General features: G+C 37.1%; 1 protein-coding gene across 2 annotated transcripts in view; it reads left to right on the top strand.

Annotated features, from left to right (window-relative positions):
* The first annotated feature begins 7,397 nt into the window (after positions 1-7,397).
* LOC18438100 (DHBP synthase RibB-like alpha/beta domain-containing protein) overlaps positions 7,398-18,509 on the top strand; it is a 39,896-nt gene continuing 28,784 nt past the window's right edge. For both annotated transcript variants that reach the window (XR_016056771.1, XM_006848291.4), the window contains exons 1-7: positions 7,398-7,699; positions 9,388-9,503; positions 9,743-9,796; positions 9,980-10,004; positions 10,193-10,315; positions 10,400-10,566; positions 10,730-10,799. Coding sequence is in view for 1 of the 2 variants with exons in the window: in XM_006848291.4 (XP_006848354.2) it covers positions 7,415-7,699; positions 9,388-9,503; positions 9,743-9,796; positions 9,980-10,004; positions 10,193-10,315; positions 10,400-10,566; positions 10,730-10,799 (840 nt within the window). In the remaining variant the exon portion in view is untranslated. The remainder of the gene's footprint in view (positions 7,700-9,387; positions 9,504-9,742; positions 9,797-9,979; positions 10,005-10,192; positions 10,316-10,399; positions 10,567-10,729; positions 10,800-18,509) is intronic.

The following is an 18,509-nucleotide window of genomic DNA, read 5'->3' as shown; positions in this document are numbered from 1 at the left end:
GGCATAGAAACCTGCACATGCCACTCTTCATACTCTTTCGATGTTTGATAGTACTGAAGCCGTTTGTGCCAGTATCTGATTTGAGAGGCGAGTTTCTGCTCCTAGTTTTCATCATTTTTATCCTACCTCTCAAATTTATCCCATCTACCGGGATTTGCTGGGATGGGCTGTCTCATTCCAAATTGTCCTAGTACCCGGTCTGGGAGGTACTGCTCTGCTATGTTATCGAATATCACATATGTCCTACAAAGAGCGGTCTCCAATGCCTCCCAATCTAGAGCCCTTTGATGGACCTGCTCAGCACCACAATCTTTCTCTTTTGTATATGGGTTCCATAGTACCTGTTGGAATGGATAACAACATATATATAAACAAATATACATGATTAATTATGAGTAACTATAAGGCGCAAGAGTATATGAACTAATAAGCATTACAATTATACCCTTTCAAGTTCAAGGAGATCTAATTCATGTCGATAGTATGCTAGATTACTATTTGGGTTTTCCCATTTGCCTGGGTGTATCGATCTTGTAGCCCTTGGTGTACCAGCATCAACTTGTTGACTACTTTCCTCAGATCGTAATGTTTTGAAATGCTCAAATACCCATGACTGGACAACATGCATACAATAATTACTTATACATAAATAGCTGAAAAAAAATGCATGAAACCTACAAATCAATGACTTTGACACATGCAAAAAAATAATAATTAGCGAAACAAACTGAGTTTACCTGAAGTAATGTCGCACACCCAGTGAGGTGAGAACTGGGTACCCTCTAACCATCACGCCCCCTCTTAGTTTTAATAGTTACAAACTTCGTGAGGCTCCTAAAAAGATATGTGGCCCCCCATGTGTACTGACCCGCATTATCAAAATCCTCAAAGTCAAATGCCTAATAGAGACTTCATTAGCCTTGGATTGGAAAAATGATGCTACCTATTAAATATATCAAAAATGCCCTAGTGTGTTGTTCTATTTATAATTGTGTGGGATTTTCTGGCAGATTCTTATAATTTTCTCTCAACCAAGTGAAGTTCAATATATGGCGAATTTTAAATTCATTTGGCGGGTAGTCTCCCAACCATCGTAACAGCTATGCGTTATGCCGGCTCACGTGGGACTCCGATCCGTAAAGTACGCCACACATCATTTAAGATTGGCATCATCTCACCAACACGTTGTGGATAGTGCAGTGAATTCGTCTCTGGGAGCCATCTCTCTGTCACTGCCTCCATAAGAGGATGGTCAATCTATCGCGGTGCCCCCTCCATGGTAGTGTACTGAACAAGAGGCCATAGCCCCATTCTTCAAATCAAATCCTACTGCTCAACTGTATGGGGCCAATGTCTAATGATACTAAAACCCTCATCAATATGAATCTTCGTCCTATCCGTGCCATCCTCATCAATATGAATCTTCGTCCTATCCGTGCCATCAGCAGCTAATGTGCAAACATGATCATTTTTCATGTACAACTCCTCTTCATGTGCTATGGCTCTGAAAGGCATGTCATGATGTGTTGGTAACATGCATACTAAAGTAAATGACATACACACTTATGTGCACCAATTTCACCTTAACTCAAAATCATCACAATATATAAAAAGAATGCCTCAATGAAAAACATCTAGCATGCAACCCAACAAACATGGAAATTTGTAGAGATAAAAAGAATGAGAAGTGGATATCAAGAATGAGAAGTTGTGGATATCTAAATTCAGCATGTGCATCACTTTATGAAAACACCAGCAGCTTACCATCCAAAATTCAGTAATCTAAAGGTTTTTTTTTTTTTTTTTGAAGAATGTCAACTTTCATTTTGATATACAAGAGTTCACACACACAATATGTACATAAACAATCACAAGAAGGCTTCACAACTCTTCATTTTGAAATTCGAGAGATAAAAATGACTATGACCTCCGTGTACAAAACAAAATAAAGAAAATTTTTTATTAAGGTTACAACCTTAAAATGTAGAATTAAAGGTGCACCTAAAAAATCCATCATAAAAGGTTGTTTGGATGTTGGAAAACCCTTTAATTGATCATCTCAATATCGAGATGCATGAATATGAAAAGAAAAAAAGATTTTGAGTATGTGAAATCGTGTCTTGAAATATATTATTTGGACTATCTATTTTTAACTTTTTTATATGCTTATGGATCTACTCAGTGGTTTAAAAAGCGGATCGGTAACCCGGATCGGGCATCTCAAAAACCCATTCGGATCGGTGAATCGGCGATTTGGGTCGGGAATCGGCTGAATCAGTTGGATTAAGCCTTAAAAAAAATCCGAAAAATTATTAAAATTCATTATAAATGTTGTTTTGTAGGAATTCAATAAGAAATGAGGGTACTCCATTAAGAAATTTCATTTCTTTGCATGAATATGCGAATATTGATATATTCTTTCCCTACATGAACTACTATTTACCATTTAATTTACATCACATAAAAGGATAAACATAGAATTATCATGGATTAAGTATATCATCATACATGGACTACAATAAAGCATACAATTTGTAACATACGATCTAAAAATAAAATGACAGACGACGTCGTTCTTCATCTTGGTCACGCTGGTGCCATTGATTGAATTCGCGTAACAATTCATTGACTCGTTCTAAAAACGAATCATCCACCCAAATCCCTAAGTGTTAGTGTTTGTTGTGGTCCTAATCCAAAATCCCTAAAGCTTGTCCATCCTTCATGCTCGCCTACACTATCGTGCTTATCCCTACCGTCTTGTTGTTAGGACTCGATATGTGAATAATTTGGCTGGGATTGGGTGGCCTCATAATCATCATCTCTCTCATTTTCCCTTAGACCCCCTTCCCACTCTTCCTCATTAGGTGCAATATCAACGACATCTCCGACGAATTGCGGATATGTTGGCGGGCTGCTTCTTCTTTCATGCTGCTCATCACCTTCTTTAATATCTTCCTCAACGATAGCCTCAAGAAACACTCTCTTGTGCAACACTGGCTCCTCTTCTTCTATTACCCATTGTTCTGTTGTGTCTGTGACAAATATTGCCCATACTCGTCAAGCTTCCTTCTTATTTGTCGCTCTTGGAGGTTTAAGTTGTAATGAACGTAGACTATTTTATGATGCTTCTCCGAAGCGAGTCGATTCCTCCTAGTAGTGTGCAACCATTAGAACGTACTCCAGTTTCGATCACAGCCAGTAGCAGAATATGTCTGGAAGAGTACCTTGATTGCTATCCTCTTTTGGGTTGAAGTGGTAACCTAGAAAATATATATTTACCTGCATAACGAATAGGAAGTCCAAATTTGGTGTTCCACCTTCTTTTTATAATCTCGATCACTTTACTAGCAAAACTATATTTCTCCCCAATAGTTGATTTGACCCTCTCGATACCTTCATAAAGGATGCCCATGGTAGCTTTCTTGTTAGCATCCACCATTCTTAACACCGTGACTAAAGGGGCAGTGGCCTCTACAATACTGAAACATTGAGACAACAACGAGTTATGGCGGGCCTGATTATCTCTTTTTTCTTAGATTGTTCTCTGAACAAAAATAAAATTTTAGAATAGTTATATATAAATCTTGACACCACCTCGCTTCCTGTAGAGCTTCCTTCATAATTTTAATCTCACTAATCTCCTCTAACATAAGATCAATGCTGTGTACAACACAAGGGGTCCATACTAGATGCTTCCTCTTATCCATCAACTTGCTGCCCGTAGAAACACATGCACGCACATTGTCCGTAATAAACTGGACTACATGCTTATCTCCCACCTCCTCCACTATCTGATCACATAGTCGTACGTAGAAGTTTATATCTTTCTTCGTCTCTGATATGTCTTTGCTAGACAAAAAAGCTGTACCTTTTGGGGAATAGGCCAAGAAGTTTACAAACTCCTTTTTGCTAACTTTATTCAACCAACCATAACTCATGAGAGTAATGCCTGTTCTTGGCCAACTCTGTTTATATTCTTCAATCCACTTTCTAACTGAGCTCATATGTCGTCGGGGGTTTTAGCCCGGGCCCAGCTCTCTGGATTGCATTGACCATAGGTGGAAAATATGGGCTATTGGCTGCATCAAGAGGGATCCCTTTTTCGTAGAACCATTTACCAACATATCTCCCCAACATCTTTCTCGTACCTTTCACCATGCATTTGAGGGTCATCTGTTCTGACTTAGGCTTTGAGATAAATAGGTCTATACGACCATGATCTGCAATACTAGCACTCCTAGATAAGCTAGAAACAATTTCTTCAACGTCTGATTCCTCTTGATACATATTGCCACCAACCCCTCAATATATATTTGAGCTGGGCCCGCCATACATGCTCGAGCTGGGCCCGTTATGTATGTCTGAGCTAGGCCCACCATGCATGCCCATATCATAACAACCAGGCAATCTAAACCCGCGTTCTCTCTAGTATGTTTTTTGTAAACTTATTCTTGTGGCCATATTCAAGTCATTATTATATTGCTCTTCTGAATCATTCCCTCTTGATGGCGTATATAAATTAGCTATCTTCTCATCCATCATCTGCTTTACAATTATTTTACCTTTGGTAGCCTTGAGAAATGCCGCCATTTGCTTTCTTACATTATTAGGGACATTATTGCACGCAGAAATATCTCCCTTAACCCCTACCAAGTGTTGCTTAAACCTATGTACCCCACTACTTATCACTTTTTGGCAGTAATTGCAAATAATTTTGTCTTTTTTGTTGGGATCAAGTCTGACCCCATGTTACCATGCAGGGTCTTCCGTAGATATTGCCATGGTTCAACTTTTATATGTAAAAGGTTAAAAAATAACCTGATAGTTCAACATGAAAAATAATCACCATGTGTAGTGATAATATGTAGGGGTAGTTCATGAAATTATATTTGTTGTTAATGCAAAATACTTCTATTGACAAAAATATTTTAGTTCCTATTGGGAAAAATAATTTATTTATGCAACATTATAGATAAAATAGCTTATATCAGCTACTACATATAGAATAAAAAATTTACATTGATATAATATCAATGAAAAATATATTTACAATGGTATAGTAATTCACAATGCCAATACATATGGACTTGTCCCAAATCTTCATTTCGACAAACACGAATTAGTTCTTACTGAAAAAAAAAATATATTTATGCAACATTATAGATAAAAAAAAGTCTGTATAAGTCACACTTAGAATCAAGAAAAAAAAATACATTAATATAATCATTTATAATGCCACTACACGTATATTTGACACAAAAAACATTTACAGTGATATAGTCATTTACAATGCCACAAATAAAATTTATAATGATATAGTAGGCACAATCCCAACTTGATTGAAATGATCACAAATAGTCGTACATCTCAATTACAAATATGCAAGATAATATAATAAAAAATGCAAGCTCCAAACATGGCTACAACTCAATTATCAAGAACATACATTTTTTGCATTAAAAATTTAATAATAAAATTGAAAAATGCAAAATAATATAATTATCATACATGCCACGATTTTTTTACAATGATATTCACTTTAATTCCTCATGATAATACAGTTTAACAACATGTATTTTTTGTATTAAAAATTTAAAAAATTAAAAATGCATTTTTAATACAAAATTGCATTAAAAATATAATACAGTTTAACATCATGTATTTGTTAATATATTTTTTTGCATTAACAATAAATTAAAAAATACAGTTTTGCATTAAAAATATAATAACATGTATTTTTTTGCATAAATAATCTATCAACATGCAATTTTTTGAACTAAAAATTTAACAATAAAAATTAAAAATATTGTTTAATTCCTCATGATAATCAAAACCTGGTCATGATTTTCACAATTTTTTGGAAAATCATGATTTTTCAAAAAAAATTGATCATGAATTAAAAAAAAGGCAGTTCTTCATATACCCACCTAACATTAATCATTCCAACTCAAAAATCCACTTCAAATTGAATAAATTACACCAAATTAAATGCATGTTTTGATAAACAACATTATAAGGAATCAAAGCCCTATAATATTAACACATTATTATTAAAAAATTAAATAAAATCGATTGAATTGAGGGAAAAAAAAAAACGCAGTTCTTCACAGACATCAGTCATTCAATCTAAAAAATCAAGCTCAAATTGAATACATCAGATCAAATTGAATACATGCGATGATAAACAAGACTACAAGGATTCAAAACCCTATAAATTTAACACATTCTTTACAAAAATATTGAGTAAAATTGATAAAATGGAGGGAAAAAAAAAAAAACAGCTGTCCATTTTTTTTTTACAGACATCATTCTTTTTTTTTCTCAAAAATCAAGCTCGAATTGAATAAATAAAATCAAATTGAATACATGTGATGACAAACACAATTCTTACCTGTTTTTTCGTGCACCTGTGTCTTCAAATTCAAAATTGATATATATTCCTGTAAAATAATTATAAATTATGAACAAAAACTTCTGAACAACACTCTTACGATCAATCACCCTGAAATTTTACAAAAAATGATGCCCTCTTTCACTTGAAATTAGTGAAATGGCGGAAACCCTAAAACTCACTCTTCGATCTAAATTTTTTTTGATCAAAATCGGTGATTTTTACTACCTTTTATTGACTGAAATATTTGAATTAAAGCCTGCAAGATTCGATTATAAGGCTGAAAAAGATAAAAAAATGATAAGAAAATGATAAAAAAAGATGAAATCCGTGAAGAACACTGTCCAGCACGTGTTCTTGGGCGAGTCAATTGTGAGACTCGGCGATTCACTATTGGGAATCGCCCGGTTCTATCTAGACACGGGCGATTCCCGGTATTGAAGTGGAACCGGCACGGGGTATGCCGATTCCCGAGTCGATCAGGTCGCCGAGTTTTCAAACACTGGATGTACTTGATTTGAAACATTTTTTAAGTACATTTTTTATAATTAAAGATAAAAATAGATTTTCAAATCATATTAAAAAATTTTAATATCAAAATTACATTTATGATCAAACTTAGAGGTGGCCCTTAATTGGATCATTTATTATTGCAACCTTATGCAAACCACAGCCAAAAGATTAGTGGTCTTTTCGTAGACGATCGACTTTTTTTTTTTTTTTTTTAAAGATGTCTTTTAAAAGGGATTTGTTCACTCAGGATTTAGAACGCGAGAACGGTCAAAACTTTTTTAGATCCTTCGCACCTTGTTGCCTGGGTGGTCGTGCGCCACCATCCTCCCTTGGTTACGATGATTCGAGAATTGAGGGGGACAAAAATAAACATATTCCCATCAGTTTTGGCCGAGGATCAACAGTATGGTCTACCGGGGTCACGAAATCTTCTCCAGAATAATTCTAGCAGAATGAAGCCCCATAAATACAGCACACAATGCGGGCAACATTTGAGCTACGGCCGACGCCATGGCCTCTGGCCTTCGGAACCGCTCTCCTTCTCTCTCCACATTCTCTTCACCACCCCTCAAGCGCCTCTCTCTCTCTTCTTCCCCCTCGCGCCCTCTTCCCTTCAAAACCCACTTTCTCTCTCCTCTCTGTACCCGTCCTTTCCCATTAAAAACCGACTTTCTCTCTCCTTTCTCTCCGCTCCCTTCTCCCGTCAACCGCCACTCTCTCTCCTCGATGCGCACTGTGGCCACGGTGAAGCGTAGTCCGAAGCGCCTCAAATATTCAGCTCCACGTTTTACAAAGGTGGGCTTGAAGTACAAACTGTAGACGACTATCTCATTTAGTGTTCTTTTTCTCCACGAATTCTCTGGAATTAAAGGAGTTTTAACAGTTTGTGATTCCTTTGTTTGTTTCTTGAATATATATTTTTCCATTTTAGTTGTTGTTATATATGAAATTGGCTAAATTGTAAAAACTTAGCATGTTGGTCACCTAAATACAGGCTTTTATGTAGATTTGGCTTGCAAATTTGCTTGTAGTCACCCATCAAATTACTTGTAACTTATGTCTTAAATCGAAAAATTCGCATTTCCGTGTTTTCGTTTTGATATGATTGATTGATGTTAGTATTTGAACATAGAAAAATGTTCATATTCTGTTCCAGTTCTGTTATGGTGCTTACATGAATTCCTTTCATCCTCCTTTGTGAAGATGGGTCTGTGCTTGGCTCTCTGTATTGTACTTTCCTCTATCGAAGGTTCATGAGCAGGCATTGTTTATTCATATCGATTAGTTTATAGAGTGAACTACTATGTTGTGTTAAGTTAATTCACCCTCTTGCTTCCTCATAATTCTCCTTGAGTTTGATGTTCTTTGGCCGGCTTTGGAAAACCTTGATTTTAATTTCTGAGAGCTTAATGTTCGTCTCAAATAGTCACTGCCTTGATACCTGACACCATCTTTCATTTCTCCATGGGTTGATGTTGTGGAAATAACAGAACTCACTTTCTCTACAATCTATTCTTCATCTTAAACTATGACCTTGAAATGTATCGGGTCATGAACAGCTTCTTTTTGTTGAGTCCATCCAATCATTAACTTTGTGTTTTACATTAAAAAACCAGTATCTTGAGAAAATTTCTCCGAGGTCAATGTCTTTCTAATATATTTTCCTAAGTACTTTGCAAAGGGGTTATGAACCAATGTTTAGAGTAAGATTACCTTTAGCTTGTTACATAAATGAATAACTGCAATAGACGCTATACCATGATCTTCACAAATTGTTCGACTAATTGCATGTAAAACTAATTTCTAATCGCAAGTTGAGTTCTGCTGTACCAATTAAAGATGCTTCCACCAAGTCAACATACTACCAAAAAAAATAAAATTCTGCTTCCGCCATTGGCTATAAAATTTGTATAAAAATATAGTTATGCAAGTAATGCCGTAGTGGAAAACTCAGTTATTACTTTATGTAAAGCACTTCAAGACCCAAATACGCCTGCTATGCTAACACCTATGCAACCTATGCCCTACGTTAATTGCCTGTCCTTAAACCAGTGCCAAGATCTCATCCACATAACTAGTCTAGAAATGTGATTGGCTTTCCAATGAAAGTGATAGGATTTCCCATAAAGTAAAATCACTTGTCCCTCGAATTTGATAGTTCTTGAGATGTGCCAGTCCAGTAAGAGGCTGGCATGCCTGAAAAGGTGTTTTACATGTTTGTTTCATTATATTTATTAAGTTATAATATGAGTATGATACTCAATTTATGTCGACACACCATTCTCAAAAAAATAAATAAATTATATCAACACATCAAATCTGGATTTATGCCACAGAAGGGGCATATATGTTCTTTATGATTGGGCTACTTTAGGATGCTATTATATTAATCAACATTTTCTCTTCATGTTCTGAGATTTATGGACTTCTTAAGTGCTTGTTAAAAATATTGAAGTGTCATGATCATAAGTTCATTTTCATAGGGGGAGGGCTTCTTATATGTTAATGTCGATCCTCAAGGTGCAGACACATGGAAATTAGATCCAGTGGTTCGGCTTCTACAAGATGGAGCAGTTGGGGTTATTACCACTGATACTGTGTATGTTACTAATTTTGTGTTGCTTGCTTGTTTATTGCTAGTTTCCTTGCTCATTGACCACTATTGGAAGGATTATTTTCTGGCTTTATGAGGAGGTATAAATTGCATGTCTCAAATCACCTATTGTTGATTAAACAAAAAAAATGCAAAATCCAGAACTGAATCAAACATCGGCGACTCTGTTGGAGCTTTCTCTTTCAAAATCTTAATACCATCTATTTGTTTGCTGATGGTGACAGATACGCTATTGTCTGTGATCTGAAAAGCCATTCTTCCATTGAGCGCCTTCGCAGGTAACGATGGTTTTCATTTATCTGGTCAATACTTGCGAGTATGCGACTTTTTAAACGGCAGTTGCAATTAGTATAGAAATTGTTTCTTGCATTAGGCTCCAAGATAAGCTTTTTGAGAATTCTATGAAATTTAATGTCGTTTGTTTAACATGGCCTGCATTTTTTGTTTCAATTTGTTTGCAGAATTAAGGATATAGACAGTTTGAAGGCAAGAAAGTTTAGCGCATAACTGGCCATATCCCTTCAATATACAGCAGACAAAGCTTCAATATATCATTTTGCTTGGATAATTAACACTTTTGCAGTGCAAAAGTAACAGATGAGTAGTTGTTAGTTTGACTTCTTTTTTATTGCCAAACTATGTTTGCTCCATATGGATGCTCATTGTTTATGCAGCCCCTCAGTATATTGTGCCACTCTCTAAAGGACATTGATACTTACACTTTGGGCTTTCCTTGTGGTAACGGTCAAGGCCAAACTAATATATTTCGAGCTGTCAAACATTGCTTGCCTGGTCCTGTAAGCATAATTGGAAAGCTTTAACATTCTTGGATTAGTGACTTGCTGAGTTCATTATAATATACAGAGACTTGTTATTTTCAGTATACATTCATTTTGCCTGCAAGCAAAGAGCTGCCAAAGCAGTGTTTGAGATATGGCACTAGTACAGCCAAGTACGCTTCAAGAAAAAGTGTTGGGGTTCGGATCCCGGATGATATTGTTTGTCAAGCGATATTGGAGAAAATGGGTAGACCATTGATATGCACAAGGTTGTATAGAACTTAATTAACCAACAAAAAGTAATACTTGTTTCAGATGAACTACTAGTTATTACCTGTCAAAACTGGTTGGACCTACTTTGATTATTTGTTTTTCCTTGACTTTTTATATGACTGTGTTTTTCATTGCTAATGTTACATTACATATCTGCAGTGTAAAGTGGCCAAAGGAAGATGAATGGATTGTGGACCCTGCTATCATAGCTGATGTCTATGCTCCTGAGGTACTTTAATTGTTACATTAGTTGCAATAAGCCCCAACACCTTAAATTATTCCTTAGTGTTAAGATTGAGAGAGAAGAAAGAGATAGAGAGTAATATTCAAGCATAAGATAAAGTAAATACATATGTTCTTCTACGCTCCACAAATCGTGGGGCAATGTGCCTTACATATACACAGATTCCTATGGAGGTTGCAGCATGGATAGGTCAACCTGCAAAAGAATTATAACCATTATAACAGGAGTTACAATAACTGTCACAGCAGGTTCTAATAGGCATGAGGTCCTTATAGGAGTTAGCATGTTTTAATGGGCGTGAGCCCATTACACCATAACAACCACTACATGAAGCCCATTATGCATAATAGTTACAGCTATTATATAGGTTTTAATGGGCATGAGCCCATAACAGTTGCTACACTCCCATCAAGCTAGAGCATATATATCATAGAGGCTCAGCTTGTCCAAAGTATCCTTTAGTCGAACTGTATTAGAGACCTTGGTAAGTATGTCTGCCAATTGATTCTCGGAGCGAATAAATGGGGTACATATTGTTTTTGAAGCAATCTTTTCTTGGATAAAGTGGTAGTCGACCTCAGTATGCTTGGTTCTTTTATGAAATACAAGATTCTAGGCAATATATTGCCTGCTTGATTATCACAGTGTAGAGGAATAGGAGTTGATACATTAACACCACCCATCACTTGAAGAAGAGAACATAATCAAATTATTTCACATGTAGCACTTGCAATTGCTCAATATTTAGCTTTTGCTGATGTTCGAACTACAACACTTTGCTTCTTACTCTTTCAATTGACTAAATTACCACCCACTGTCATAAAGTAGCCACTGGTAGATCGTCGATCAGAGAACACCTGGTCCAATGTACATTGTAGATGACCATGAATGTTATAAAGTAGCCCTCTCCCCAGAGCTAAACAGTCTCCAAGTGATGGGAGCATGGTGCATGCATAAACTAACTTACTAGGCTTACAACAGTTTGAATGTCGAGTTGTGTGACGGTCAAATAAATAAGTCAAACTAGTCATCTTTGATATATGCGATGGTTACTTAGAGTTTGTGATAAATAAAGGTTGATCATACAGTTTGTGATTAGCCTCTGTAGGAGATTCTGCTGGTTTGGCTCCAAGCATTCATGTATCATTAAGGAGATCAGAGTATGATTCCTTTGAGACAAAAAAATTCCTTGTTTAGACGTAGCCACCTCTACTTTGAGGAAGTATTTCAATTGACCAAGATCATTGATGTAAAAAAATACCGTACAAGAACTTTCACTTTTTGAATTTCGTGATCATTATTTCCTGTGAGCACAAAATCATCCACATATACTATCACTTTTGTGGTAGAACAAGATTCCTTTTTAACTGATATAGAATGATCATAAATACTCCTTTGAAATTTGAAATTGACATATTACCATATTGAATTTTTCAAACCAATCCTGAGGTGCTTGTTTCAATCCATATATAGCTTTCCTCAACTTGCAGACGTCCCTTGCTCCCCTTGAGGATAAATAGGTGATATTTCCATATATACTTCCTCTTGCAAATCTCCATGGAGAAAAGCATGCTTTACGTCTTCTCGGTGTTGTGGCCATTTCGTATTTGCTGCAATGCATAAAACAACCCGTACTGATTTCAACTTTGCTATAGGTGCAAAAGTCGCCCATATAACTGTGTAAAACTCTTAGCCACCAGACGGGCTTTGTATCTCTCAGTTGAGCCATCTGATTTGTTCTTCAGGGTGTACACCCACTTGCATCCTACCACATGTTGTCCTTTTGGCCGATCCATTCATCCCAAGTTCGCTACTTCTCTAAGTCAATCATTTCCTCAACCATGGCTGCTTTCCATTGTGGATGAGCCAATGCATTTGCAACTATGGTGGAAATAGAAATAGAGGAAGCAGAGCAAAGGTATGCACAAAAAGAAGGTGAAAAAAAGTATAAAAAACTCATTGAATGGGAAGCATAAGCCCTTTTTTCTTTTCTTATGGTAATTGGTAAATTGAATTCAGAAGATATAGGGGTATAAGGAGAAGAAGTGCCTGACGAGTCAACGAATTGGGGTTTGATCATTTACATTAGACTTTCCCTTGTTCCCTTTTTAGGTGTACGCTTTCAATTGTTTCTTAGTAAATTCAACATGTTCCTTGGTTGGATTATTGGAACTATCTGTGATCATTGGAAGAGGAATAGGATTGTTGGGTGGTATAGTGGATATCGAATCTCTTTGGAAAGAAAAATAGGGTCTATTCCCAAAGAATGTAACATCTTTTGAGACGTATTTCCTTTTAGTTTCTGGATAGTAACACTTGTATCCTTTCTAAAAGTTTGAGTATCTTAGGAACACACATCTGGTAGATTGAGGTCCTAATTTATTCCTAGCTGGACCCATTGTATGTACAAAGCAAACATAACCCAAAAATTTCAATGGAAGGGAAAAGAGTAAGTGTATGGTGGAGAAGTTTGAAAGAATAAGCACCGTCAAGAACATGTGTTGGCATTCTATTGATCATAGAGGCAACAGTAAGAACTGCTTCATCCCAATATTTCTTAGGGACCTTCATTCCTATAAAGATAGGATCGTAGGAACATGATGTTTGAGTCACTTTTAACAAGTGTCTATTTTTCACCACGTCTAACAAGTGTGTATTTTTCTGTTCTGCCACACATTCTATTGTGGTGTACAAGAACATGATGTTTGAGTTTTTATACTATGTTCAAGAAAATAATTCTTTAATCCATGATTTAGATGCTCTCGTGCATTATTAGAATGATTCGGATCTCAATTTGGGTCTGAACCATTTTATGAATTATTTTTACTATTGGAGGTTCTTCATCTCAATCTGGCTAGAAAGAAATTTGAGAATTTTTCGTGGTCTCAAAAGCGACCTCCCAGTTTTGTTCCATAGGGTAACCTCCAGGGTTATCTTTTGGGCTACCAACCACAAACTGTTTACTGGGACTTCGGCGGCCGCGTTTCTTCGAAATTGGGTGAACCTCGTTCAACTTACCCCTCGCCGCAACCCAAGAGTATTGCACTGGTACCCTCCACTGGTTTGTGAGATTAAGTTCAACTTCGATGGATGCTCCTTGGGAAATCCAGGCCCAGCAGACGCGGGAGGGGTATTCAGTGACCATAATGGTGTGGTCATTCGATCATTCTCAGAACACCTTGGCCACAAAGACTCACAGTCTGCAGAGGCCACGGCCTTATTGATGGGAACCAAGAAATTTAACCGCTCCTGGAGCCTACGCATGCACATAGAGGGAGATGCCAAAAACGTAATATTATGGGCCCCTCCTCCTTGGTACCAAGCACACATTTTTTATGAAATTGAGCACACTTACAGGGGTATAAACGTCTGATGGATGCATATTTGGAGGACGTCCAACAACTTCACTGATCGTCTCACCAAGGAAGCTGCTAGGAACCAGCCTTCTGCATCTGTATAGATGTGCACAATACGGAGATATAATCACTAACTTGGCGGGGAGGCTGCCTCCTTCTTGACTCTTGTCTTCTACCTTGTAACGGGCAGTTCTTATAAGCCCCTTTCTCTTGGCTCACTGGTTTGTTAGAACAAGTATTCTAGATTAGGTCACTCCCAAGTGACCAAGTTTTTGGTTGAGAGTCCCAGTCTATGGGTTACCTCAACCCTTGCTGTTGTACAAACCCTTACTACTATAATATTAATTGTCAACTTTTTTTTTTAAAAAAAAGGTTCTTCATCTCTACTTTTCGTAAGATAGATCCAAGTATAACGAGAGTATTCATCAATGAATGAGACAAAACAGTTATATCCAAACATAGAAATAACATAAGCATGCCCCCAAACATCAGAATGAACATGATGGAATGATTTTGAACTTTTTATTTTCACTAGAAGAAAAAGTGGTTATACAATATTTAAACAATTGATTTATCTAACATTGTAACTGAGGGATATCCAAAGAAACAAGCTTATCTAGAAAAGTAACTTTAAAGATTTTAGAGATATATGACCTAAGAGGGTGTGCCACAAGAGGGCATGCTCATGACTTCTAGACTCAAAGTTGAGAGCAGTAGAAATACATCCAAGTGTTTTAAAATGCGTGATGTGACTGTATGCATTGGGTGGGGGGGGGGGCCGATGCGGAGATGCGGTCCGGATGCAGGTGCATCGCCGTGATGCAGTCAATGAATATAAAAATTTCTTAAAAAATCGAAAAAAATAAGTTAATGCATAGAAAAAAAAATGGACGTAATATATGTGATAGTAGGTATTCAATTAATCATTAACTCCAAAAGTATTAGCTGTCGGAGATTCTGTATCCATTATCCCCTGATAGAAACTAGAAACTTGAAAATAGCTTCATAAAATAGTCAACAATCAACAACCATAGGTACAAATTTGCAACCACAAACTTTAAAGTTACAAAATACTACAAAAAAGGTCTATGAAGATTAAAGAGTTCAAAAGTCAAGCTCAAGAAGAGTCAATACAACACTTTCGATTTGTTGTCACAAGTTTGCCTAAACTTCCTCAAACCAACACCCAAAAGATACAAATCAACAACCAAGCATCAACCAATACATAAATCAAAGAACTTCACAAAATTAAATTTTGGCCAAAACGTTTTTTTTTTTATTCATTCGATAAAAAAAAAGCCATGGATGTGGCTGAAAAATGATGTTTGGGGGTTTAATACCCCCCCAAACCCTTTCTCCCCTTTTTCGAGGGTCTTCATTTTTCATAAAATTGGCGGACCACTTGTGCAGGATTATGCACCTTATGCGGGATGCAGCCGTATATGCATAAGATGGGCACATCTCTCTAGAGCGCATATGTGGGCATTTGCGATGCGCTGCCCAACGCATAATACCTGATGTGGCTACATATGCATTTAAAAGATTGGTACAACCTGTGTTGAACAAGTACAACCCGTTGTTTCACGTCCAGCACCAATCGTCTTCCTCATTTTCAGTTCCTAAAAAGCTCAATGTGTGGGAAGGAATGTGACATTGTCGTTTAGGTGTTTTGTCAAGCTACTAACAGAGAGAAGATTGGAAGGAAAGGAAGGCACATATATACAGAGGGTAAGGACAAGGATGATGAACGTTTATATCTTCAACATCCAATGGCATTGGTCATGGATCCATAAGCAAGTTTAACTTCATTAGGAGTCGGAGAAAAAGACAAGTAACCAACTTTCTTACCGGTCATATGATCAATAGCCCCTAAATCAATGATCTAGGGTGTAGAAGAGGTGGAGTTGGAAGCATGATTTACAATTGCATATGTACCTGGCTGTTCCACTAGTGTTTTAGAGCTGAGTGAAACCTTGAGAGCAGTCAACTGGTGCTGCAAATCTTTGATGGCCTGATCTATTGAATTGGATAGATTGGGGTGTGTGTCTGAGGTTTTCGTCCCCTCACACGATACAATTGATCTATTGGACTGGATAGATTGGGGTGTGTGATTGAGGTTTCTGCACCCTCACGCGATACAATATGGGCACTCGCATTCCTTGGTTTCGGTCCCTAGTGTGGATCATGGGATGCAAGTCCTAACAATGCCCTTGGGTCTATCTCCTCATATCCCACAATGAGAGCATTTGAGTTTCCCATTTTTGACAGGAGATAGTGGATCCTTTCATACGCACGTTTCCTTGCTTAAAGCTTGTTGTAAAGGCTGATCATTCATGATGGATGCCTAAGTTTTGTCCTTCTGTAGTAGCTTTTATACAAGCTTCCCCCTTGTAGACAGTTTCAAGAGAGGGCAATTTGTCCTTTCCTAGAACCTGTACTCTCCGAAGTTCAAAGTCAGGATGTAGGCCTGCTAAGAACTTAAAGATCATTCGTTGCTCAAGCTGTTTTTTAATGTCATCAATAGTGGGATTAATAAGCTAATAGTGGTTTAGTTCTTCCCACTGTTGCCGTTGTATCCCAAGCTACTCTTCCATAATCATTTCTCCTTATTGCACGCTATTTTGCGATGGAATTGGTAAATCTTAGCCATATCATCTCATTGGGAGCATGTCTTGACTGTTGCCGCCCATATATCCTTTGCAGTCTTAAGGAAGAACTGTCCTCAGTTGATGCTCATCTGCATAGAATGAAGAAGTCATGTCATTGCTGTCAAGTTCTCACTTCCCATTCATCCTGGGATGGATCGTTTGTGGGAGGCTTTTTCTCTTTTCCTGTGATATAACTCATTTTTCTTCGGCTTCTTATAAACATTTTGGCTGATTGGGCTTATTCTAAGTAGTTTGTCCCATCCAACTTAATTTTAGTGATCATCAATCCGGTGGTCAAATTTACTGCTTCCTAAGCAAATATTGTGCTTGATTTCTATCATTTCCTTCTTTCTTGAACTCGAAACCCTATGCTTTGGGCAAGAAAGTTATGGAATAGGTTTGGAATGTACTTGTGTAATTTTTGTGTGGAATAAGTCAAAGACCAGTTTTTTTTTTTCTTGGCTAGAAATGGAAAGAGTTTAGTATAAAAGTTACTTTTGACAAAGGAAAGTGAGATAATCTTATTTGGAATATGAGATTGCTGATACACCACAACTTCTAGCGAAAGAAGGAAGAAAAGTCATGATTTCTAGGACTAATGTAAGTAATGGATATCCTAAGATTTCAAGCTCTGCTCTAATATCATGTTAAGATTGAGAGAGAAGGGAGAGATAATGAGTAATATTATAGCACAAGATAAAGAGAATATGTATATTTTTCACTCTCTACAAATTGTAGGGCAATATGCCCTATAGATACATAGATTCCTATGGGGGTTACAGTATGGGTAGGTCAACATGCAAAAGCATTACAACCATTACAGCAGGAGTTATAATAACTAGTACAACAGGTTCTAATGGGCATGAGGTCCATTATTCATAGGAGTTGCATGTTTTAATGGGCATGTGCCCATAATATCATAATGGCCACTACATGAGGTCCATTATGCTTTGGAGTTACAGCTGTTACACAGGGTTTAATGGGCATGAGCCCATAACAGTTGCTACACTTATTAATCACTCATTGTCCTTTATGTTGACTTTTGGATCATCATCATCATCATCCAAGCCTTATCTTAACTATTTGGGGTTGGCTACACGAATCCTATTCTACTCTTTCAAGGGCCATACCCTTAATACGATTATAAGTCACCATATCTTTTTTTCACTACTTCCATCCATGTTCGTTTGGGCATTCCCCTTACCCTTTTATAAAGTGGATTGACAGGAATGAAACTCTCATCCCCACAAGGTCAAATGGTCGCACTACCACCTTAACCCTTAGGCACATGTCCTTTGTGTTGACTTTTGGACAGTGATACCATTTTGTTAAAAAATGTTATGATGACACCTATTTTGAAGCCATATAGTGTTCAATTACTCTCTTCCATGTTAACAAGATAGCTCTCCAACTATGTGTAAAATCTAGTTTTTGGTCCCATCTGGGAGTTTATTCATGAATTATAGTCTTCATCATCATTTAACTTTTGTCCAAGGCACTGACACCTTCCTTGAGGGAGAATCTTCGTCTCCCCTCAGTGTTACTGTGATACTTCAGCCCTGGGCTGGGGTCGCATTTCAACACTTGAAAATGTGTTATTATAATCAAATGTTATGAAGTGGTTCATGGTGGGTTGAATTCTAGCGTTTTGGCTTAGAGCCCTCCACTGTGCCACCTCACCATCCACATCT

Source organism: Amborella trichopoda, chromosome 6, assembly GCF_054954075.1.
Source record: "Amborella trichopoda isolate Santa Cruz 75 chromosome 6, AtrichopodaSantaCruz75HAP2 v2.0, whole genome shotgun sequence".
Taxonomy (NCBI): domain Eukaryota; kingdom Viridiplantae; phylum Streptophyta; class Magnoliopsida; order Amborellales; family Amborellaceae; genus Amborella; species Amborella trichopoda.
The sequence above is the reverse complement of the archived record's forward strand: the minus strand, read 5'-3'. Positions and strand labels throughout refer to the sequence as shown.